Source organism: Lathamus discolor, unplaced genomic scaffold (genome assembly GCF_037157495.1).
Source record: "Lathamus discolor isolate bLatDis1 unplaced genomic scaffold, bLatDis1.hap1 Scaffold_182, whole genome shotgun sequence".
Lineage (NCBI taxonomy): Eukaryota > Metazoa > Chordata > Aves > Psittaciformes > Psittacidae > Lathamus > Lathamus discolor.
This window is the reverse complement of record NW_027069211.1, coordinates 45,342-64,391: the sequence shown is the minus strand read 5'-3', so window position 1 is coordinate 64,391 and position 19,050 is coordinate 45,342. Positions and strand designations below refer to the sequence as shown.

The window sequence follows — 19,050 nt, the reverse complement described above, 5'->3', positions numbered from 1 at the left end:
GGGCGGGTATCAATAATGGGGTGCAGGAGGCATACCAATAATGGGGGTACCAATAATGGGGTGAAGGGGGGGTACCAATAATGGGGGGTACCAATAATGGGGTGCAGAGGGGCAATAATGGGGGCTGCCAATAATGGAGTCAATAATGGGGGGGGATAATGGGGGCCAATAATGACTGCAGTGGGGGTACCAATAATGGGGGGTACCAATACCAGGGTGTGTGTGGGGGCAATAACTGAGCGGCAATAATGGGGGTACCAATAACGGGGTGCAGGGGGGGTACCAATAATGGGGGGTACCAATAATGGGGTGCAGGGGGGCAATAATGGAGGCTGCCAATAATGGGGGGGTCAATAGTGGGGGCCAATAATGGCTGCAGGCAGGGTACCAATAATGGGGGGGACCCCAATACTGGAAGGCACCAATACTGGGGTGCAGGGGGGGCTGTGTTATGGGAGGGGTCCCATTCCCACCCCCCCCCCTTTATCCTCCCCATTGCCCGGGGGCCCCCACAGCCGAATGCAGCTCCTTTAATAGAAACCAGTGTTAACAAAGAGATGCCACCGAATGCCCCCCCCCATAGAGCCCCCCCCTTTGATGCCATCACCCCCCCACTGCCACCAACACCACCCCCCCCCCCAAAAAGCCACCCCCCGGCTCCCTGATAGATTTATTGCACTTAAGAAAGACAAAGCGCCGAGTCCTCGTCCCCCTCCCTGAGAAATCCAGCCCGGCCCTTGGGAACGGCATTCCCAACGCTGGGAATCCCAACCTGGAAGCAGCCCCGCTTTGGATCCTGATTCCCACTCAAAAGGGGGGTTCCCCACTTTGGCTGCGAGGGGGGGGGGTGGGCTCCACCAATGCTGCTTGGTGGGGGGGGTAGGGGTGGTTTTCCCGGTATTCCCAAAGGCAGGAATTGAGATGGAAGGAGTTGCTGGATTCTAAGAGCATCCCCAGGCAGGAACGGTGCAGCTGATGATAAATAGATCCCAAAAACTAAGGGAAAAGAAGGGAAAAAGAAGGAATTCCAAATAAATAAGCAGAGTGGCTGGGAATGCCACAGCCTGTCCCGGGAATCCTGCGGGATTCCGCCACCTCGGTCCCTGTAGTGTGGGAATCTCCTCCATAGAGAAAGATGGGGAAAGGGGAGGCGAAGGTGCCATGTAGTGTCCATCGGGATGAACCCATCCAGGGCTTTTCCCTCTTTCCCGTCCCGCCTTTCCACTCGGGAACGTGGGGAAGAGGCCGAGGGCTGGGAATGGGCTTGGGAAACACGAGTTTGGTTTGAAAGAACCCTTTGTCCTGGAGCCCAACGTCGGATTCTCCATCGGGAAGAGGAGAAAGCCATTCCGGAGCCTCCGGTCCACGGACCTGCATGAGAGGGGAGAGCAGCCGTGGGGTTCCTGTCGCACCGGGATGCTCCCCATGGGATCCCCAGCCCAGGGTCGTCCCCATCCCATGGGATGCACTCACGGGTGCTCAGGGCAGCTCCTGCCCCGTGTCCTGGCTGGCCTCCAGGAGCAGCTCCTCCAGCTCCTGCTCGTTCTTGGAGCAGCTCAACTCTGGAAGCAACCGGCACCGGGTCCGTCCCAGTCCAACATTCCCAATCCCACATTACCAACATGCACAGTCCTGCATTCCCAACCCCACATTCCCAATCCCATATTCCCAACCTGACATTCTCAACCTCACATTCCCAATCCCATATTCCCAACCTGACATTCCCAACCTCACATTCCCAATCCCATATTCCCAACCTGACATTCCCAACCCAACATTCCCAATCCCACATTTCCAATCCAGCATTCCCAGCCCGGCATTCCCAGCATCCCCGATCCAGCATTCCCAATCCCACATTCCCAACATTCACAGTCCTGCATTCCCAACCTCACATTCCCAATCCCATATTCCCAACCTGACATTCCCAACCCAACATTCCCAATCCAACATTTCCAATCCAGCATCCCCAACCCGGCATTCCCAGCATCCCGATCCAGCATTCCCAACATTTACAGTCCTGCATTCCCAATCCAACACTTCCAATCTGACATTCCCAAGCCGACGTTCCCAATCCCACATTTCCAATCCGACATTCCCAATCCAACACTCCCAACCTGATATTCCCAATCTGACATTCCCAGTCCCGTATCCCAGTCCCACTTTCCAAGACCTGCATTCCCAGCCCCACATTCCCAACCCTGAATTTCCAGTCCTGCATTCCCAGCCCTGTGATCCCAGCCTCACATTCCCAGCCCTTCATTCCCAGTCCTGCATCCCAGGCCCGCATTCCCAGTCCCCCATTCTCAGGCCTGCCTTTCCATCCCTCCATTCCCAGCCCTCTCCCATCCAATGCGCTCCAGGGAATGTGGCCCGTTATCCCAAGCACTAATGAAGAAGCTCCACGAGCTTCCCAAGGGATTCATTACATTAAGTGCAGCTCATCCAGGAGGAGCATTAGGAACCACTTCAAAGGGAATCTTCCCACTCAGCCCAGACTTGGAATTCCCTTGGGAAAAGCTCCCCAGCAATAAATTACTGCCCTGGGGGCATCCCGTTGGGAGAGAAGCAAGGAATGGCAGCTCCAGGAGGGTGCTGGCACGGGAACGGCTCCGTGCTCATCCCGGGCTCTGGCACGCTGCCCCGCAGTGGATTTGGGAATGGGCGCCTGGATTGCGGAGCCCTTACCGTGCTCTGCTCCACAACTTCCCATTTTCCCATCGCTTTCCGAGGCCACCTCCGGAAGCGCTCGTGCAAAATCCACCTTCAGCCCATTGGGAAGCGCCTCGGATCCGGCGGGAGCCTCGGGAACGGCTCCATTGGCGCAGGGCGCTGGGAGCTGAGCCGGGCGCTGCGGCTCGGTTTTCCCGCTGGGATCAGCGTCCTCATCCCGCTCCGGCACCGGCTCCACTCGCGTCACCACAAAGACCTTGTGGCCTCGGCCCGGGCTGGAGACCGAGATCCTCCTCTCGTGTCCCTGGGACGGAGCGGGAGCCGCGGCATTCCCGGCACCGGAAGGAGCATCCTCAGGGATGCTCGGGGCTGGGGACACGCGGACACCATCGGTGGAGTCATTGAGCTCCTTCCTCTCCGAGGGAGCAGCATCCTCATCCTCATCCTCATCCGTGTCTGTGTCCGAGTCCGTCCCCTCATCCCTGTCATTGTCCTGGTCCTGATCCCGCTCCGCTGGCTCCGTGTCCCCATTCTCCGATGCCATCGCTGCCTCCTCTGCTTCCTCCCCCTCTTCCCGCGTGGATCCGGTGCTTCCATCCGGGATGGGCTCAGCAGGAGCCTCTTCCAGAGGCTCGGCCATGGTGATCTCGGCCATGGAAGCCGATTGCTGCAGCTTCTGCTCCTGCTCCTCCTTCTCCTTGGCCAGGATGAAGTTGCGTTTGCAGCCGTTCTGGATCTCTCCCAGCAGAGCCTTCTGCGTCTCAATGAAGCTCTTCACCTGCAAGGGAACACTCAGGAATCACTGGGAATAACGGGATCCGCGGCTGTTTTCCAGCCAGGAACACCGGAACACATCGGATCTTCCTCCACCCCAAAGGATGGGACCGGTGCTTCCCCACAGAACTCAGCAGCCCAAGAAACAAGTTCCTCAAGAGCTTCTTCCCAAAGGAAACACCACCGGGATTGTGCGATTCCCATCCCAAGGGATGCTCAGTGCATCCCAGATGGGTCCTGGCTGGGAGCAGGGGGATGGACCAGAGACCCCCAGACACAAGATGTGTCGGGAAGCATTCAGCATCCCAATGCTCTCCAGGAAGCGTTCAGCATCCAAGTGCTCTCTGGGAAGCATTCAGCATCCCGATGATCTATAGGAAGCACTCAGCATCCCAATGCTCTCTGGGAAGCGTTCATAATTCCAATGCTCTGTAGGAAGCATTCAGCATCCCAGTGCTCTCCGGGAAGCGTTCAGCATCCCAGTGATCTATAGGAAGCACTCAGCATCTCAATGCTCTATGGGAAGCATTCAGCATCCCAGTGCTCTCTGGGAAGCATTCAGCATCCCAGTGCTCTCCGGGAAGCATTCAGCATCCCAGTGCTCTCCGGGAAGCATTCCGCATAACAATGCTCTCCGGGAAGCATTCAGCATCCCAATGGTCTATGGGAAACATTCAGCATCCCAGTGCTGTCCAGGAAGCGTTCAGCATCCCAGTGCTCTGCGGGAAGTGCTCAGCATCCCACTGCCATGCCGGCAGCGCTGAGCACCCCACCGGGATCCACCCTCCTCCCCCCCACCCTCCCGTGGCTCTGCGCGCATCCCCGCCACGCAATTCCCGTGGGATTCAATGGGATGCGGCACCCACCGCCTCCTTCTTGGGCTCGCGGTCCAGGTCCAGGCGCAGCAGGGAGTGGTTGACCTTGAGCGCCAGGGACAGCGCCATCAGGCCCCCGGTCTTGACGTCGTTCTCCCGCAGGTCCAGGCGCAGCAGCCGGGGGCTCTCGGCGATGAACTCGGCCACGGCCACGGCTCCTGAGGGAACACGGAGCTGAGGGAGCAGGGAATGGGATCCAGCACCCACTGAGCTCAATGGGAGGGGATGGGAGCATGGAGTCAGGTCCTACAGGGACATGGAGCTGAGGGAGCAGGGAATGGGATCCGGCACCCACTGAGCTCAATGGGAGGGGAGCATGGAGTCAGGTCCTACAGGGATACAGAGCTGAGGGAGCAGGGAATGGGATCTGGCACCCACTGAGCTCAATGGGAGGGGATGGGAGCATGGAGTCAGGTCCTATGGGGACACGGAGCTGGGGGAGCAGGGAATGGGATCCGGCACCCACTGAGCTCAATGGGAGGGGAGCATGGAGTCAGCTCCTACAGGGACACGGAGCTGAGGGAGCAAGGAATGGGATCCAGCACCCACTGAGCTCAATGGGAGGGGAGCATGGAGTCAGGTCCTACAGGGATACGGAGCTGAGGGAGCAGGGAATGGGATCTGGCACCGAATGAGCTCAATGGGATGGGATGGGAGCATGGAGTCAGGTCCTACAGGGACATGGAGCTGAGGGAGCAGGGAATGGGATCCGGCACCCACTGAGCTCAATGGGAGGGGAGCATGGAGTCAGCTCCTACGGGGACATGGAACTGAGGGGGCAATTGTGGAATCATGGAATGGTTTGTGTCAGGAAGCCTTGAGATCATCCAGATCCAAGCCCCAGGGCACCTTCCATAGGGCAGCCTGCTCCTTGAGCACTGCCAGGGACGGAGCATCCAAACCTTCTCCTTTCAACCCATCCCACCGCTTTCCCGAGGAGCCCGTGTCCTGCTCCTGAGCTCGGGAAGTCCCGTGGCAGCTCTGGAGCCAGCGGTGGGGCCGTGGTGGGCACCCACCTTCACAGGTCAGCTTGGTGGAGGCCAACCCCAGGCGGAGCACGGAGCGGTTCCCGATGAGCCCGTTCTTCAGGTTGCGGACCCCTTCATTCCCGATGGGATTGTGGCCCAGGTTGAGGGTCTCCAGGCTCTGCGTGTGAGGCTGTGGGGATCCCCAGGATCTCGATGTGGATGGGATGGATCCACCTCAAGCCCAGGAGGGGTTCCCTCACGGCCCTGTGCGCACCCACAGCGGTGGGGGGGGGACAAGGGGCAGGGTCTCCATTGGGATCGGCCACCCCGCGCTTCCCGTTGTCCCGAGAGGCACTCACCAGCGTCATTCCCAGGTAGGCCATGCCGGCGTGGGTCAGTTGGTTGTTCCAGAGGACCAGAGTGACCAAGCCCTTCCGCTGCTCCTTCAGCCCCTCGCAGATGTAGGCCAAGCCTGGAAAAGAGCCTGGGATCAGCTTCGCTTCCCGCACGGATCCTGCTGGTTCTCACAGTGCTTCCTCCCATCCCATGGGATGCACGATGAGGAAAAGCACGGCACCATCATGTTGGTAGCACCTCCCAATGTGTCCCTCCATTCCAACCCCTTCCTGCAGCATTCCTATGGGAAAAGCATGGCACTATCACGCTGGCAGCACCCCCAATGTGTCCTCCCATTCCAACCCCCTTCCCTCAGCATTCCTATGGGAAAAGCATGGCACCATCACACTGGCAGCACCCCCCAGTGTCCCCCCCCCATTCCGACCCCCTTCCCGCAGCATTCCCAGTGGGAAAGGCGGCACATCCACCTTTACACCTTCAGGTGGGACCCAGCCAGCGGCCCCGCTGGGGCCCTTCGTAGCCATGCCAAGGGTGGCTCCCGCTCCTCAGGCTCCGAGCCGGGCGGCCGGCTCCCAGCCCCGTGGGATGAGATTCCCGAGGGATGCGGGGGGCCCTCACCCGAGTCCAGGACGTGGTTGTTCCGCAGGTCCAGGATCTGCAGGGAGCAGTTGAACTTGAGCAGGGTGCCCAGCTGAGCCGAGTCCTGCAGCCCATTGAGCTTGTTGTCGGCCAGGTAGAGCTCCCGCAGGTTCATGTTCATCTTCAGCGCCGTGGCTGGGAAAGGGGGAAGCCGGCGCCTCAAAGGCCATCCCAGGGTGGGAATTCCCGCATGGGATTCCCGCACCGGGATTCCCAAAGGTCAGGGTCCCCCCGCGGGGAAGTGGCGCCGGCTCCAGACAAAGAGGACACGGCCTCGAGCTGCTCCAGGGAGGTTAAGATGGATATTGGGAATCATGTCCTCCCCAGAGGCATTGGAAGAGGCTGGAATGATGGGATCACATCCCTGGAAGGGGTTCCACCCCTTTCCCACTCCATTCCCATTCCCTAACCCTGGAGACAAGGCCCTTACTGACATGGTTTAAGGTTGGACTTGAGCTTGAAGGTCTTTTCTGACTTAGTTGCTTCCATGATTTCCTGAGTTATTCCCACCTGGAATAAGGCGCTAAATGCTGCCTGGGCAGAGCTCATCCCTGTTATCCCAACCCTGCCATTAGCTCCATCCTGCTGTGATGTATCCCGGATCCGCTGGATAACACCCAGGAACAGGAGTGGGAGTAGGGCAGCGGGTGGCCCCACGACAGCACCCAACCTCCCTCCTGCCACAGGGCACCAGTATCCCATGGGATGTGGGACACAGGGATGGAACTCTCCCATTATCCCATGGGATGTGGGACACAGGGAGGGACTCTCCCAGTATCCCACTGGGGTCTGGGACACAGGGATGGGACTCAGTCAGTATCCCGGTGGGATGCAGGACATGGGGATGGACTCACCCAGTATCCCAGTGGGATGTGGGACACAGGGATGGGAGTTCCCCAGTATCCCACTGGGATCTGAGACACGGCGATGGGTCTCTGCCAGTATCCCAGTGGGATGCAGGACACAGGGATGGGACTCTCGCTATCCCAGTGGGACATTCCCACTATCCCAGTGTCTCATTCCCGCTATCCTGTGTCACATTCTCACTATCCTGTGTCACGAATGTGACAGTGTTCCAGCGGGACATTCCCACTATCCTGGTAGCACATTCCTGCTATCCTGGTGTCACATTCCCACTACCCCATGAGACATTCCTGCTACCCTGGTGGGACATTCCCGCTATCTGGTGGCAAATTCCTGCTATCCTGTGGCACATTCCTGCTACCCCAGTAGCACATTCCCACTATCCGATGGCACAGCCTTGCTATCCCAGTGTCCCATTCCCGCTATCCTGAGAGACATTCCTGCTATCCTGGTGTCCCATTCCAGCTATCCCGGTGTCACATTCCCACTATCCTGGCGGGACATTCCCGCTATTCCGGTGCCCCATTCCCACTATCCTGGTAGCACATTCCCGCTATTCCGGTGTCCCATTCTCGCTATCCCGGGAGCACATTCCCACTATCCCGGTGCTCCACTCCCACTATCCCGGTGCCTCATTCCCGCTATCCCAGTGCCCCATTCCTGCTATCCCGGTGCCCCATTCCCACTATCCCGGTTCTCCACTTCCACTATCCCGGTGCCTCATTCCCGCTATCCCGGTGCCCCATTCCCGCTATCCCAGTGCCCCATTCCTGCTATCCCGGTGCCCCATTCCCACTATCCCGGTTCTCCACTTCCACTATCCCGGTGCCTCATTCCCGCTATCCCGGTGCCCCATTCCCGCTATCCCAGTGCCCCATTCCTGCTATCCCGGTGCCCCATTCCCACTATCCTGGTTCTCCACTTCCACTATCCCGGTGCCTCATTCCCGCTATCCCAGTGCCCCATTCCCGCTATCCCAGTGCCCCATTCCCGCTATCCCGGTGCCCCATTCCCGCTGTCCCGGTGCCCCATTCCTGCTATCCCAGTGCCCCATTCCTGCTATCCCGGTGCCCCATTCCTGCTATCCCGGTGCCCCACTCCCACTATCCCGGTGCCCCATTCCCGCTATCCCGGTGCCCCATTCCCACTATCCCCGTTCTCCACTCCCACTATCCCGGTGCCTCATTCCCGCTATCCCGGTGCCCCATTCCCGCTATCCCGGTGCCCCACTCCCACTATCCCGGTGCCCCACTCCCACTATCCCGGTGCCCCATTCCCGCTATCCCGGTGCCCCACTCCCACTATCCCGGTGCCCCATTCCCGTTGTTCCGGTGCCCCATTCCCACTATCCCGGTGCCCCATTCCCGCTGTCCCGGTGCCCCATCCCCATTCCGCCACGGCGCTCACCCAGCAGCAGGAGCGGGCGGCCGGACAAGGAGGCGTTCTCCAGGTGCAGCACCACGAGGCTGCTGCTGATGCGCAGCGCCCGCGCCACGAACGGGGCCGAGTGGTCCAGGAGCGGCGTGTTCCGGGCATCCAGGTACTGCAGGCAGTTGGTCTGGGAACAGGGAATACCGGGACCACCACGGGAATCACCCCCATTCGCCTCCAAGGCCAAATCCCACCCCAGGCACGGGGCTCCTGCATTGCACCCATCGGAGCATCGCTGGGGCAGGAGGAGCTGCTCGAAGAAGCCCTCTCCGTGCTTCCAATAGGAAGCAGCCAATCCCACCTGGAGAACCAGCTCTGTCCCAGCCTTCCAGAGCTGAACAGCCCCAAACTCAATAGGATTTGACAGGGGTGATGCCCCAGGGGAAGCTCAGGTTGGATACAGGGAAGTTCTTCACTCTGGGACACTGGGATGGGTTGGATGGAGAAGGTTTGGAGCCCACTGCCCTATGGAAGGCATCCCTGTGGGTCGGATCCGGATGATGTGAAGCTCCTTCCCAACCCATCCCATGGCTGCAGCCTCCCAAGGGAGTCTCCAGCTCCTTCACCCCACAACTGGGCCTGAAGCATCACAAGCGGCTCCAGCAGCACCTTTGGCCCCTCCAAGCCATGGGCTGGGCACCGCAGATCCCAGCTCAGCCCCATCCTGCATCCCGCGGGATAATTGCGGGCCGAGGGTGGTTTGTGCCTCGCCCTGAGCTGCCTCCTCCTCCTCCTTGGCTCCGGCTCAGCTCCGCAATGAGGTCAATGAGGCAAAGCCCAACACTGCTCATCCGGTGGGAGGATAACGAGCACCCGGCTCCAGAGGTTGGGATCTGCGCTTCCATGGGCTCCATTCCACAGCCAAGGCCTTCCCAACCCATATCCCAACCCCTATCCCAGCCCGTGGGACCCCGCTCTGCTCTGCGGCTGCCTATAGGGGCTATGGGAGACCTGGAGACACGGGATGGAGGGATGGGATGAGGGGGAATGGCTTTGACCTGATAGAAGGGGGATTGAGATGGGATCTGGGGAGGAAGACCCTCACCAGGAGGGTGGTGGGGCACCGGGATGGGTTGGATGGAGAAGGTTTGGCTGCTCCATCCCTATGGATGCTCCCAGTTTGGCTGCTCCCTATTGGAGCAAGCTGCCCGATGGAAGGTGGAGATCGACCCCAAGGATGATCTCCAGCTCCTTCCCACCCCATTCCCATGTGGCAAGGGTGATGCTTCTCCCTGCCCTGCAGCTCCTCCTGGCCCGTGCATCGGGAACAGAGGAGCACAAACCCATCCCTATGGATTCAGGAGCTCCGCGCGGGTGCGGGTGGGTGCCGGGAGCGCTCAGGACCATGCACCCACCTTCCTCATCATGTGCGCAGCCGCCTGCCAGCCGCGGGTGCCGATGTGCTTGTTGAAGGAGATGTTGAGGTGCGTGGCTGACTCGTAGTACTCGATCATGTCAAACAGCGCCGAGGCTCCCTATGGACACAGGGAAAAGCGCTGGGAATTGCTTGGGAAGGGGGAAAAGCGGCCCCTCCGCATGCCTCTCGCATCACCGCCCGTGGAGCCCTGGAGCTCCGCAGCAAAGCCCATGTGTCACCCCAACCGCATCCCCTCTGATCTCCAAGGGATGCCCATGGAGGGTATTCCCGGTGTTCCCAGCACTGGGAATAGCTCCGGGGCTGTCAATGGAGCTGATGGAGCCGTCTCATGGGTGAAGACAGCCGTAAGGTGGCAGCTTGCAAAGGGATCCGAGCCCTCGGCACTGAGGTTCTGGCCATGGAGGGACTGGAACAACGCTTCCAAGGATACAGGAAAATGGGATTGCCCTTGGGGCACGGCTGGCTGCTCCCTGGGGGATTATCCAGCCCTTCCCAGGCCAAGGAAGCATCCAACTGGGCTCCAAACCAAAGGCGTAACCCAGGACTTACAGCAGGGTTTGGGAGCAGCAGAGCAGGATTTGGGCCTGGGCAAGGTCCCAAAGCTCCTCTGGCACCGGTGGAACAATGTCCCCAGTTGCACAATGAATCCCTACGGAGCTGAGCACGGGCAGCATTCCCGTCTGCCCCACTTCCCATTGGATGGAGCACAGGAGCCCGGGGGCTGGTGCCACAAGAGCCGGGGGGGCTCAGGCCACTCACGTCCTCATCCAGGCTCGTCTGCTCCAGGTCCACGATCTTGAACTGGACCCGCTTGAAGATCTCCTCCAGAGCCTCGCAGGCCTTGTAATCCAGCTTCTCCCCTGGGAAAAGTGGGATGAGCGCCGGGAGGACCCGTGGGAAGGTGGATCCCCCCTCCCCTCCCCAGCGACCCCCAGTAAGGGGCATTCCCAAGTTATTCCCTGCTGGAGACATCCCTTGCAGGAAAAGGAGGGCAATGTAATCCCTCTCCTCGCTGGAGCTCCAGGAGATGCTCCATAAGAGCCAATGTTGGCCGCAAGGAGCCATTCCCAGTTTTCCTATTGGAGTTTCAAGACCAAAGCGTGTGGCAAACGGGCTCCTGCTTATCCCTATGTCCCAAAGGAGCTGTTCTGGGATGAGGATGCTCTGGGAGGAACAAATCCTGCTGGAGGGGACGTCCCGGTGCTCCGCAACCAGGATATCAACATCCCTCAGCCCGGAATTTATTCTTCGGGGATTAAGGCTACGAGAGCCCCAACTGGGAGCACAATTCCAGCCGGGAATGGTCCCGGAGGAGGACGCAGGCCCATGGTGATGGATGGAGCGAGGCCTCACCTTTGAGATCCAAGCAGTCTATCCTGGGAGCCAGCTCCTTGAACTCCTGCAGAGGGAAGAGCAAGGACAAGGGAAGAGCTTGGAGCATCCCATAGGCTTTGTGTTAACCCCATGGGGGAGACGTGGTCCAGAGCGGGACTTCAGCCCGGATTCCTGTTGGGAATGGGGGATTGAGGCCCAGCTCTACCTGGATCTGCTTCAGGAGCTTGGGAATCTGCTTGCAGTTGAGCTTCTGGCAGGCCTGCTTGTAGGCACTCAGGATTTCCTCCACCGTCACGTTCTGGGCTGCAGGGACACAGGGAAAGGATGAGCTTCCCATGGGATCTGACACCCGCCATCGGAATCCCTGTGATCCGCCGGGATCTACACCCAGGCAAGGAGATGACAGGGATTTGGCTGCTCCAACACAAAGGACATGGATGGGAGCAAGTCCCGGCTTGCCTGGGCAGGAAGGGGGTTGGAAAAGCCAGTCCAGCTCTTCCAAGGGTGCTCTGGCTCTCTGAGGAGCAGGAAGGCTTTTGGGAAGAGCCACGGGATAACAAATCCTCCTGGAACACAGGCCAGGAAACCATGGAATCATGGAATGATGTGGGTTGGGAAGCACCTTAAAGCTCAGCTGGTTCCATGGGAAGGGTCCAGAGACCACATTGCTCCAAGCCCCCTGCAACCAAACCTCCATTCGTCCCATCCCAGTATCCCAGCAGGCTCAGTGGGAAGAGCTTCCTCCCTGAACCCCATCTCCAGCCATTCCCGATGTCCCCAAGGGGTTGAGATGCCACCCTCTGGCAGCTGCAATTCCCGCTGGGAAGCTTTGGCCAGCGCCACCTCAGCTCCTGCCCTTCCGGACTCCGGGATAAGGCCGCTGCTCCGGATGCTGTGGGCTGAGGGCGGCGATGCCCACCTCTGCCTTGGCCCCACACAAACACTGCAGCTATTCCCGGTGGGAAGCCGAGCTGGAGGAACCAGCTCCCCAAGGAACCTCACCGGGGCAAGCACAAACACCCCCAGCCCCTCCTCCTCCCAGCCCTGCGGATTGCGCCATCCCGAGCCGGGATGGAAAACCACCGGGATTCCACCTGCTCCCTGCTGAGAGCCAAAGGGGCTCCTGCATCCCCACATCCCGCTGGGATGGGAGGAAAAGTCCCCTAGGGAATGATGAGGGTTTCCATGGAGAAGGCTCAGGCGGGACCCGGCGCCAGGAGGTGGTGGTGCCTTCTCCCGAGGGACGGGACAAGAGGGAACGGCCTCGAGCTGCCCCAGCGGAGGGTTAGGTGGGATACTGGGAATGATTCCTTCCCAAAATGCATTGGAAAAGGCTGGAATGATGGGATCACATCCCTGGAAGTGGTCCCAACCCATGGAGACAAGGTCCTCACGGACACGGGTCTGGGGTGGCCTTGGGAGAAGGTTGGGATTGAGCTTGAAGGTCTTTTCCAACCTGGTTGACTCCATGATTCCATGATTCCACCACATGGGACATGATTCCCTGGGAGCTGAAGGTGGGAAACACATCAACGCCAGCAAGCCCCATGGAGAGGATCCACATTCCTGATCCCACCCGCTCTCCTCAGCAAACCAAGCGTGCTCGGGAGCCAAGGAAGGTCAGCGCTATTCCCATGGGAATGAGCATCTCCCAGCCAGCTCCAGGATTCCTATCCCAAAGGAGCTCCAGCACCACACAGCTTCTTGTGCCCTCTCCTGGGGGAAGCTTTATCCATCTCTTTGCTGGAGGATGGGATTTGCGCTGCTCTGGCACATCCTGGTCCCACTTCCCACCGGCATCACTGGGATTCCAGCAGGAAGAAGGATCAGGACCCCTGGATTCGCCCCTAAAGCCCTTGGAATCATGAAATGGTTCGGGTTGGAAAAGACCTTAAAGCTCATCCAGGCCCAACCAAGGGACCTTGATGGTGATGGAGCATCCAACCCTTCCGCATCCAACCCAGCCCAGTGTCCCACCCCCCTCATGGGGAAGAGCTTCATCCCAAGATCCCATCCCATCCATCCCGTGTCCAAAGCCCCGCTCCAGGTCTCCTGATGTTGGGGACCCCAGACCTGGACCCAGTGCTCCGCCAGGGTCCCCCACCTTGGCCCTGCTGCTCCCATAGGACACACTGGGAAGCTCCCATGGGACACACTGGGGAGCTCCCATAGGATACAGTGGGGAGCTCCCATAGGACACAATGGAGCTCCCATAGGACACACTGGGGAGCCCCCACAGGACACAGTGGGGAGCTCCCATAGGACACAGTGGGGAGCTCCCATAGGACACAATGGGGAGCTCCCATAGGATACAGTGGGGAGCTCCCATAGGACACACTGGGGAGCTCCCGTAGGATACAGTAGGGAGCTCCCATAGGACACACTGGGGAGCTCCCATAGGATACAGTGGGGAGCTCCCATAGGATACAGTGGGGAGCTCCCATAGGACACACTGGGGAGCTCCCATAGGATACAGTGGGGAGCTCCCATAGGACACACTGGGGAGCTCCCATAGGACACAATGGAGCTCCCATAGGACACAGTGGGGAGCTCCCATAGGACACAGTGGGGAGCTCCCATAGGACACACTGGGGAGCTCCCATAGGACACAATGGAGCTCCCATAGGACACACTGGGGAGCTCATTTCCCAATGGAAAACTCCCAGCCCATGTGCAGGGAAGCCTGGGAAGCTGACTGAGGAGGACGGCAGCAGCTCCCGGCCCCACATATTCCCTCTTCCCAGCACTGTTCTACCCCAGATACCCCCTTGGCTTAGATAAACACGGGATCAGCTGGAAAACAAGCTGGGAATGAGCGGGAAGTGCTTCCAGGTTAATGCCAGCGTAACCCAGGTAAGGATACGGGAGCAGCTGAAGGGCAGAAAACAAGAGGGAGGTCAGGGCCTGGAACTGAGCCTGGAGACAAGGAATCCAAGGCAGGAATAATTCATGGAGGAGGGACGGAACCCAACACTGCATCCCTGAGCTCAGGTGCCTTAAAGGCACAGCGGCTCCAGCGGGGGAAAAGGTGGGAATAGCACCAAAACCCCCAAAGCAAGGAGCAAAGGAGCGGGATATCGGGAAGCTCTTCCCTAGGAGGGGGCTGGGACACTGGGATGAATGGGGAAGGGTTGGATGCTCCATCCCTGGCAGTGCCCAAGGAGCAAGCTGCCCTATGGAAGATGTGCCCATTGGCACTGGATGATCTCAAGGGCTTCCCAACCCATTCCCTGGCTCCCGGGATGGAGCTGCTGCTGCTTTCAATGGAGCATCTGCCCCGGGGGTGGGAAACGGGAGCGGGCGGATCCCGGCTCCCCTCCAGCAGCATTCCCGGCGCTCCCAGCGCCTCCCCAGCAAACCTTGGGCCTCCCCCACCGCCTGTTCCCAGCCCTTGAGGGGTCAAACGTTGGGATGAGCAGGACCCAAAGCCAATGGGAAAGAGCAACGGAGGACACTGGGAGCATGGGATTCTTCCCTCATTCCAGATCCCATCACCAGCAACGGAACCCCGGTACCAGCAATGCAGCCCCGGTACCACCAACGGAACCCCGTTACTATCAGTGGAACCTTATTACCATCAATGGAATCCTGTTACCAGCAATGCAGCCCCATTACCATCAATGGAACCCCAGTACCATCAATGGAACCCCATTACCATCAACGGAACCCCGTACCAGCAATGCAGCCCCGGTACCACCAACAGAACCCCGTTACCATCAATGGAACCCCATTACCAGCAAGGCAGCCCCATTACCATCAATGGAACCCCGGTACCAGCAATGCAGCCCCGGTACCACCAACAGAACCCCGTTACTATCAATGGAACCTCATTACCATCAATGGAATCCCGTTACCAGCAATGCAGCCCCATTACCATTAATGGAACCCCGTTACCATCAATGAAACCCCGTTACCAGCAATGGAACCCCGTTACCAGCAATGGAACCCCGGTACCACCAACAGAACCACGTTACCACCAACGGAACCTCATTACCACCAATGGAACCCCGTTACCAGCAATGGAACCCCATTACCATCAATGGAACCCTGTTACTACCACTGCAGCCCTGTTACCCCCATTGCAGCCTTGTTACCCCCACTGCAGCCCCATTACCATCAATGGAACCCCGTTACCATCAGTGAAACCCCATTACCCCCAATACAACCCTGTTACCCCCATTGCAGCCCCATTACCCCCAATACAGCCCCGTTACCCCCAGTGCAGCCCCGTCACCCCCAGTGCAGCCCCGTTACCCCCAATACAGCCCCATTACCCCCACGGCAGCCCCATTACCATCAACGGAACCCCGTCACCCCCAATACAGCCCCGTTACCCCCACTGCAGCCCCATCACCCTCAATACAGCCCCATTACCCCCAATACAGCCCCCTCACCCCCAATACAGCCCCATCACCCTCTATACAGCCCCATTACCCCCAATGCAGCCCCATTACCCCCAATACAGCCCCACCACCCCCAATGCAGCCCCATTACCCCCAATGCAGCCCCATTATCCCCAATACAGCCCCACCACCCCCAATACAGCCCCATTACCCCCAGTGCAGCCCCATTACCCCCAGTGCAGCCCCATTACCACCAATGGAACCCCGTCACCCCCAATGCAGCCCCGTTACCCCCACTGCAGCCCCATTACCATCAACGGAACCCCGTCACCCCCAATACAGCCCCGTTACCCCCCAGAGCAGCCCCGCCACCCGCCCCGCGCCCCCCCCGTACCGTGTCTCCAGGGGTCCTTGGGCTCCACGGCCCCGGACACGATGTCCTCGTCCGAGGGGAACGTGACGCGCTTGGCCCCGGCCCGGAGCCGCCCGTCCTCGGCCTGGGCGCCGCGGGGCTCCGGGGCCTGCCCCGGGGCCTGCTCCATGGCGGAGCCGCTCCGCGCCCAGCGCCCCGCGCCCGCCGAGCCCGCAGATTCGACACGGGCCGAGGGCCCGGCGGCGGCGGTGTTGAATCTGCGGTGGCGAATCTGCGGTGGCGAATGGGGGTATTGAATCTGCGGGGTTGAATCTGCGGTGGCGAATCTGCGGTGGCGAATGGGGGTATTGAATCTGCAGTGGCGAATCTGCGGTGGCGAATGCGGGGTACTGAATCTGCGGTGTTGAATCTGCGGCGGCAGGAGCGGAGTTAGAGCCGGAGAGGAGGTTACCCCTGGTGTGTGGGGCTGGGGGCACTTGGGGGGCACCGTGGGCCTATGGGGGGCCTATGGGGGGGGTCTATGGGGGGCCTATGGGGCGGTTGTGGGAGGTTTTGGAGGGTTGGGGGCCTGTGGGGGCACTATGGGCCTAATGGGAGGTCTGGGGTGGGGGGGTGGGGGGGGCGTGTGGGGCAGTGCGGGGCTCAGGGGCACTTGGGGGGCACTTGGGGGGCACCATGGGCCTGGGGGGTTCTATGAGGGGGGGGCATGTGGGGCAGTGAAGGGGTTGAGGGGGGGCTTATGTGGGGCAATGAAGCGGGCAGATGTGGGGCGGTGAAGGGGGCTTGGAGGCACTGCGGGGCTATGGGGGGCTATGGGGTGTCTTGGGGGGGGGGTTCCCATGTGGGGCAGTGAAGGGGGTGGGGAGGGGCTGTCGGGGGCCCGTTTAATGGGGTGTAACCATGGAGTCCCCATGTGGGCTCTGCCCTATAGGTGTCTGTGGGGCTGTGCCCTGTCTATAGGTGCCTATAGGTGCCTATGGGGCTGTGTCCTGTCTATAGATGTCTATGGGTGCCTATGGGGCTGTGCGCTGTCCATAGGTGTCTATAGATGTCTATGGGTGCCTATGGGGCTGTGCACTGTCCATAGGTGTCTATAGATGTCTATGGGTGCCTATGGGGCTGTGCACTGTCCATAGGTGTCTATAGATGTCTATGGGTGCCTATGGGGCTGTGTGCTGTCCATAGGTGTCTATAGGTGCCTATGGGGCTGTGCGCTGTCCGTAGGTGTCTATAGATGCCTATAGGTGCCTATGGGGCTGTGCGCTGTCCGTAGGTGTCTATAGATGCCTATAGGTGCCTATGGGGCTGTGCGCTGTCCATAGGTGTCTATAGGTGCCTATGGGGCTGTGCGCTGTCCGTAGGTGTCTATAGATGTCTATAGGTGCCTATGGGGCTGTGCACTGTCCATAGGTGTCTATAGGTGCCTATGGGGCTGTGCGCTGCCCATAGGTGTCTATAGGTGCCTATGGGGCTGTGCGCTGTCCATAGGTGTCTATAGATGTCTATAGGTGCCTATGGGGCTGTGCGCTGTCCGTAGGTGTCTATAGATGTCTATAGGTGCCTATGGGGCTGTGCACTGTCCATAGGTGTCTATAGGTGCCTATGGGGATGTGTGCTGTCCGTAGGTGTCTATAGATGTCTATAGGTGCCTATGGGGCTGTGCGCTGTCCATAGGTGTCTATAGGTGTCTATAGGTGCCTATGGGGCTGTGCGCTGTCCGTAGGTGTCTATAGATGTCTATAGGTGCCTATGGGGCTGTGCGCTGTCCATAGGTGTCTATAGGTGTCTATAGGTGCCTATGGGGCTGTGCGCTGTCCATAGGTGTCTATAGGTGTCTATAGGTGCCTATGGGGCTGTGCGCTGCCCATAGGCGCCCACAGGCGTCCGCGGGTGCCTGTGTCCGCGGCCGCCCCCGACCGCTGTCCCCGTGCTCGCCCGCAGGCCCCATGACCCCCGCCGAGGAGCCGGTGCCGGTGCCGGTGCTGCGGCTGCCGCGGGGCCCGGACGGGCGGGGCCGCGGGTTCGAGCCCCGCCGCGGGCCGCAGGCCGGGGCCCAGGAGGCCGAGGCCGAGGCGCAGCGGGCGCGGGCGCGGCTGCGGGCCCGGTTCCTGCGGGCGCTGGGGGCCGGGCGGGGCCGCCCCGCGCGGTTCCGGCTCCGCGGCGGGGTCCGCGTGGAGGCCGCGCTCGGGGCGGCGGAGCGGGAGGCGGCGGCGCTGCTGGTGGAGGCGCTGCGGACGCCGCTGGGCCTGCAGGAGGCGGCGCTGCTGCGCGGCAGCGACGTCATCGGCTTCCGCTTCCGCCTGGACGGAGCCGCTTCCGGTGCTGCCGCGGCCGCGGCCGGCCGGGGCGGCGACCGGTGACGGGGCGCGGGGCGGTACGGGGCCGGTGCGGCCTGTGGGATGTACGGTGTCCTATGGGATGTACGGTGTGTCCTGTGGGATATAAAGTGTGTGCTATGGGATGTACATGTGTGCTATGGGATGTACATGTGAGCTATGGGATGTACATGTGTGCTATGGGATGTACATGTGTGCTATGGGATGTACATGTGTGTGCTATGGGATGTACATGTGTGCTATGGGATGTACATGTGTGTGCTATGGGATGTACATGTGAGCTATGGGATGTACATGTGTGCTATGGGATGTACATGTGTGCTATGGGATGTACATGTGAGCTATGGGATGTACATGTGTGCTATGGGATGTACATGTGTGCTATGGGATGTACATGTGTGTGCTATGGGATGTACATGTGTGCTATGGGATGTACATGTGTGTGCTATGGGATGTACATGTGTGCTATGGGATGTACATGTGTGTGCTATGGGATGTACATGTGTGCTATGGGATATACATGTGTGCTATGGGATGTACATGTGTGCTATGGGATGTACATGTGTCCTATGGGATGTACAGTGTGTGCTATGGGATATACAGTGTGCTATGGGATATACAGTGTGTGCTATGGGATGTACATGTGTGCTATGGGATGTACATGTGTGCGCTATGGGATGTACATGTGTGCTATGGGATGTACATGT

At 59.9% G+C, this 19,050-nt stretch overlaps 1 protein-coding gene across 1 annotated transcript; it reads right to left on the bottom strand.

Moving 5' to 3' along the window:
* Positions 1-658: 658 nt before the first annotated feature.
* Positions 659-18,409, bottom strand: PPP1R37 (protein phosphatase 1 regulatory subunit 37). Its single transcript, XM_065664416.1, has 14 exons — positions 17,949-18,409; positions 16,029-16,463; positions 11,497-11,594; positions 11,310-11,355; positions 10,716-10,816; positions 9,934-10,053; positions 8,555-8,705; positions 6,263-6,418; positions 5,647-5,759; positions 5,336-5,477; positions 4,311-4,477; positions 2,686-3,448; positions 1,474-1,562; positions 659-1,371 (listed from the first exon to the last, which is right to left on the bottom strand). The coding sequence occupies exons 1-13, from the start codon at positions 18,289-18,291 to the stop codon at positions 1,480-1,482; spliced, it is 2,718 nt and encodes a 905-aa protein (XP_065520488.1). The 5' UTR covers positions 18,292-18,409; the 3' UTR covers positions 659-1,371; positions 1,474-1,479.
* Between the last annotated feature and the right edge of the window lie 641 nt (positions 18,410-19,050).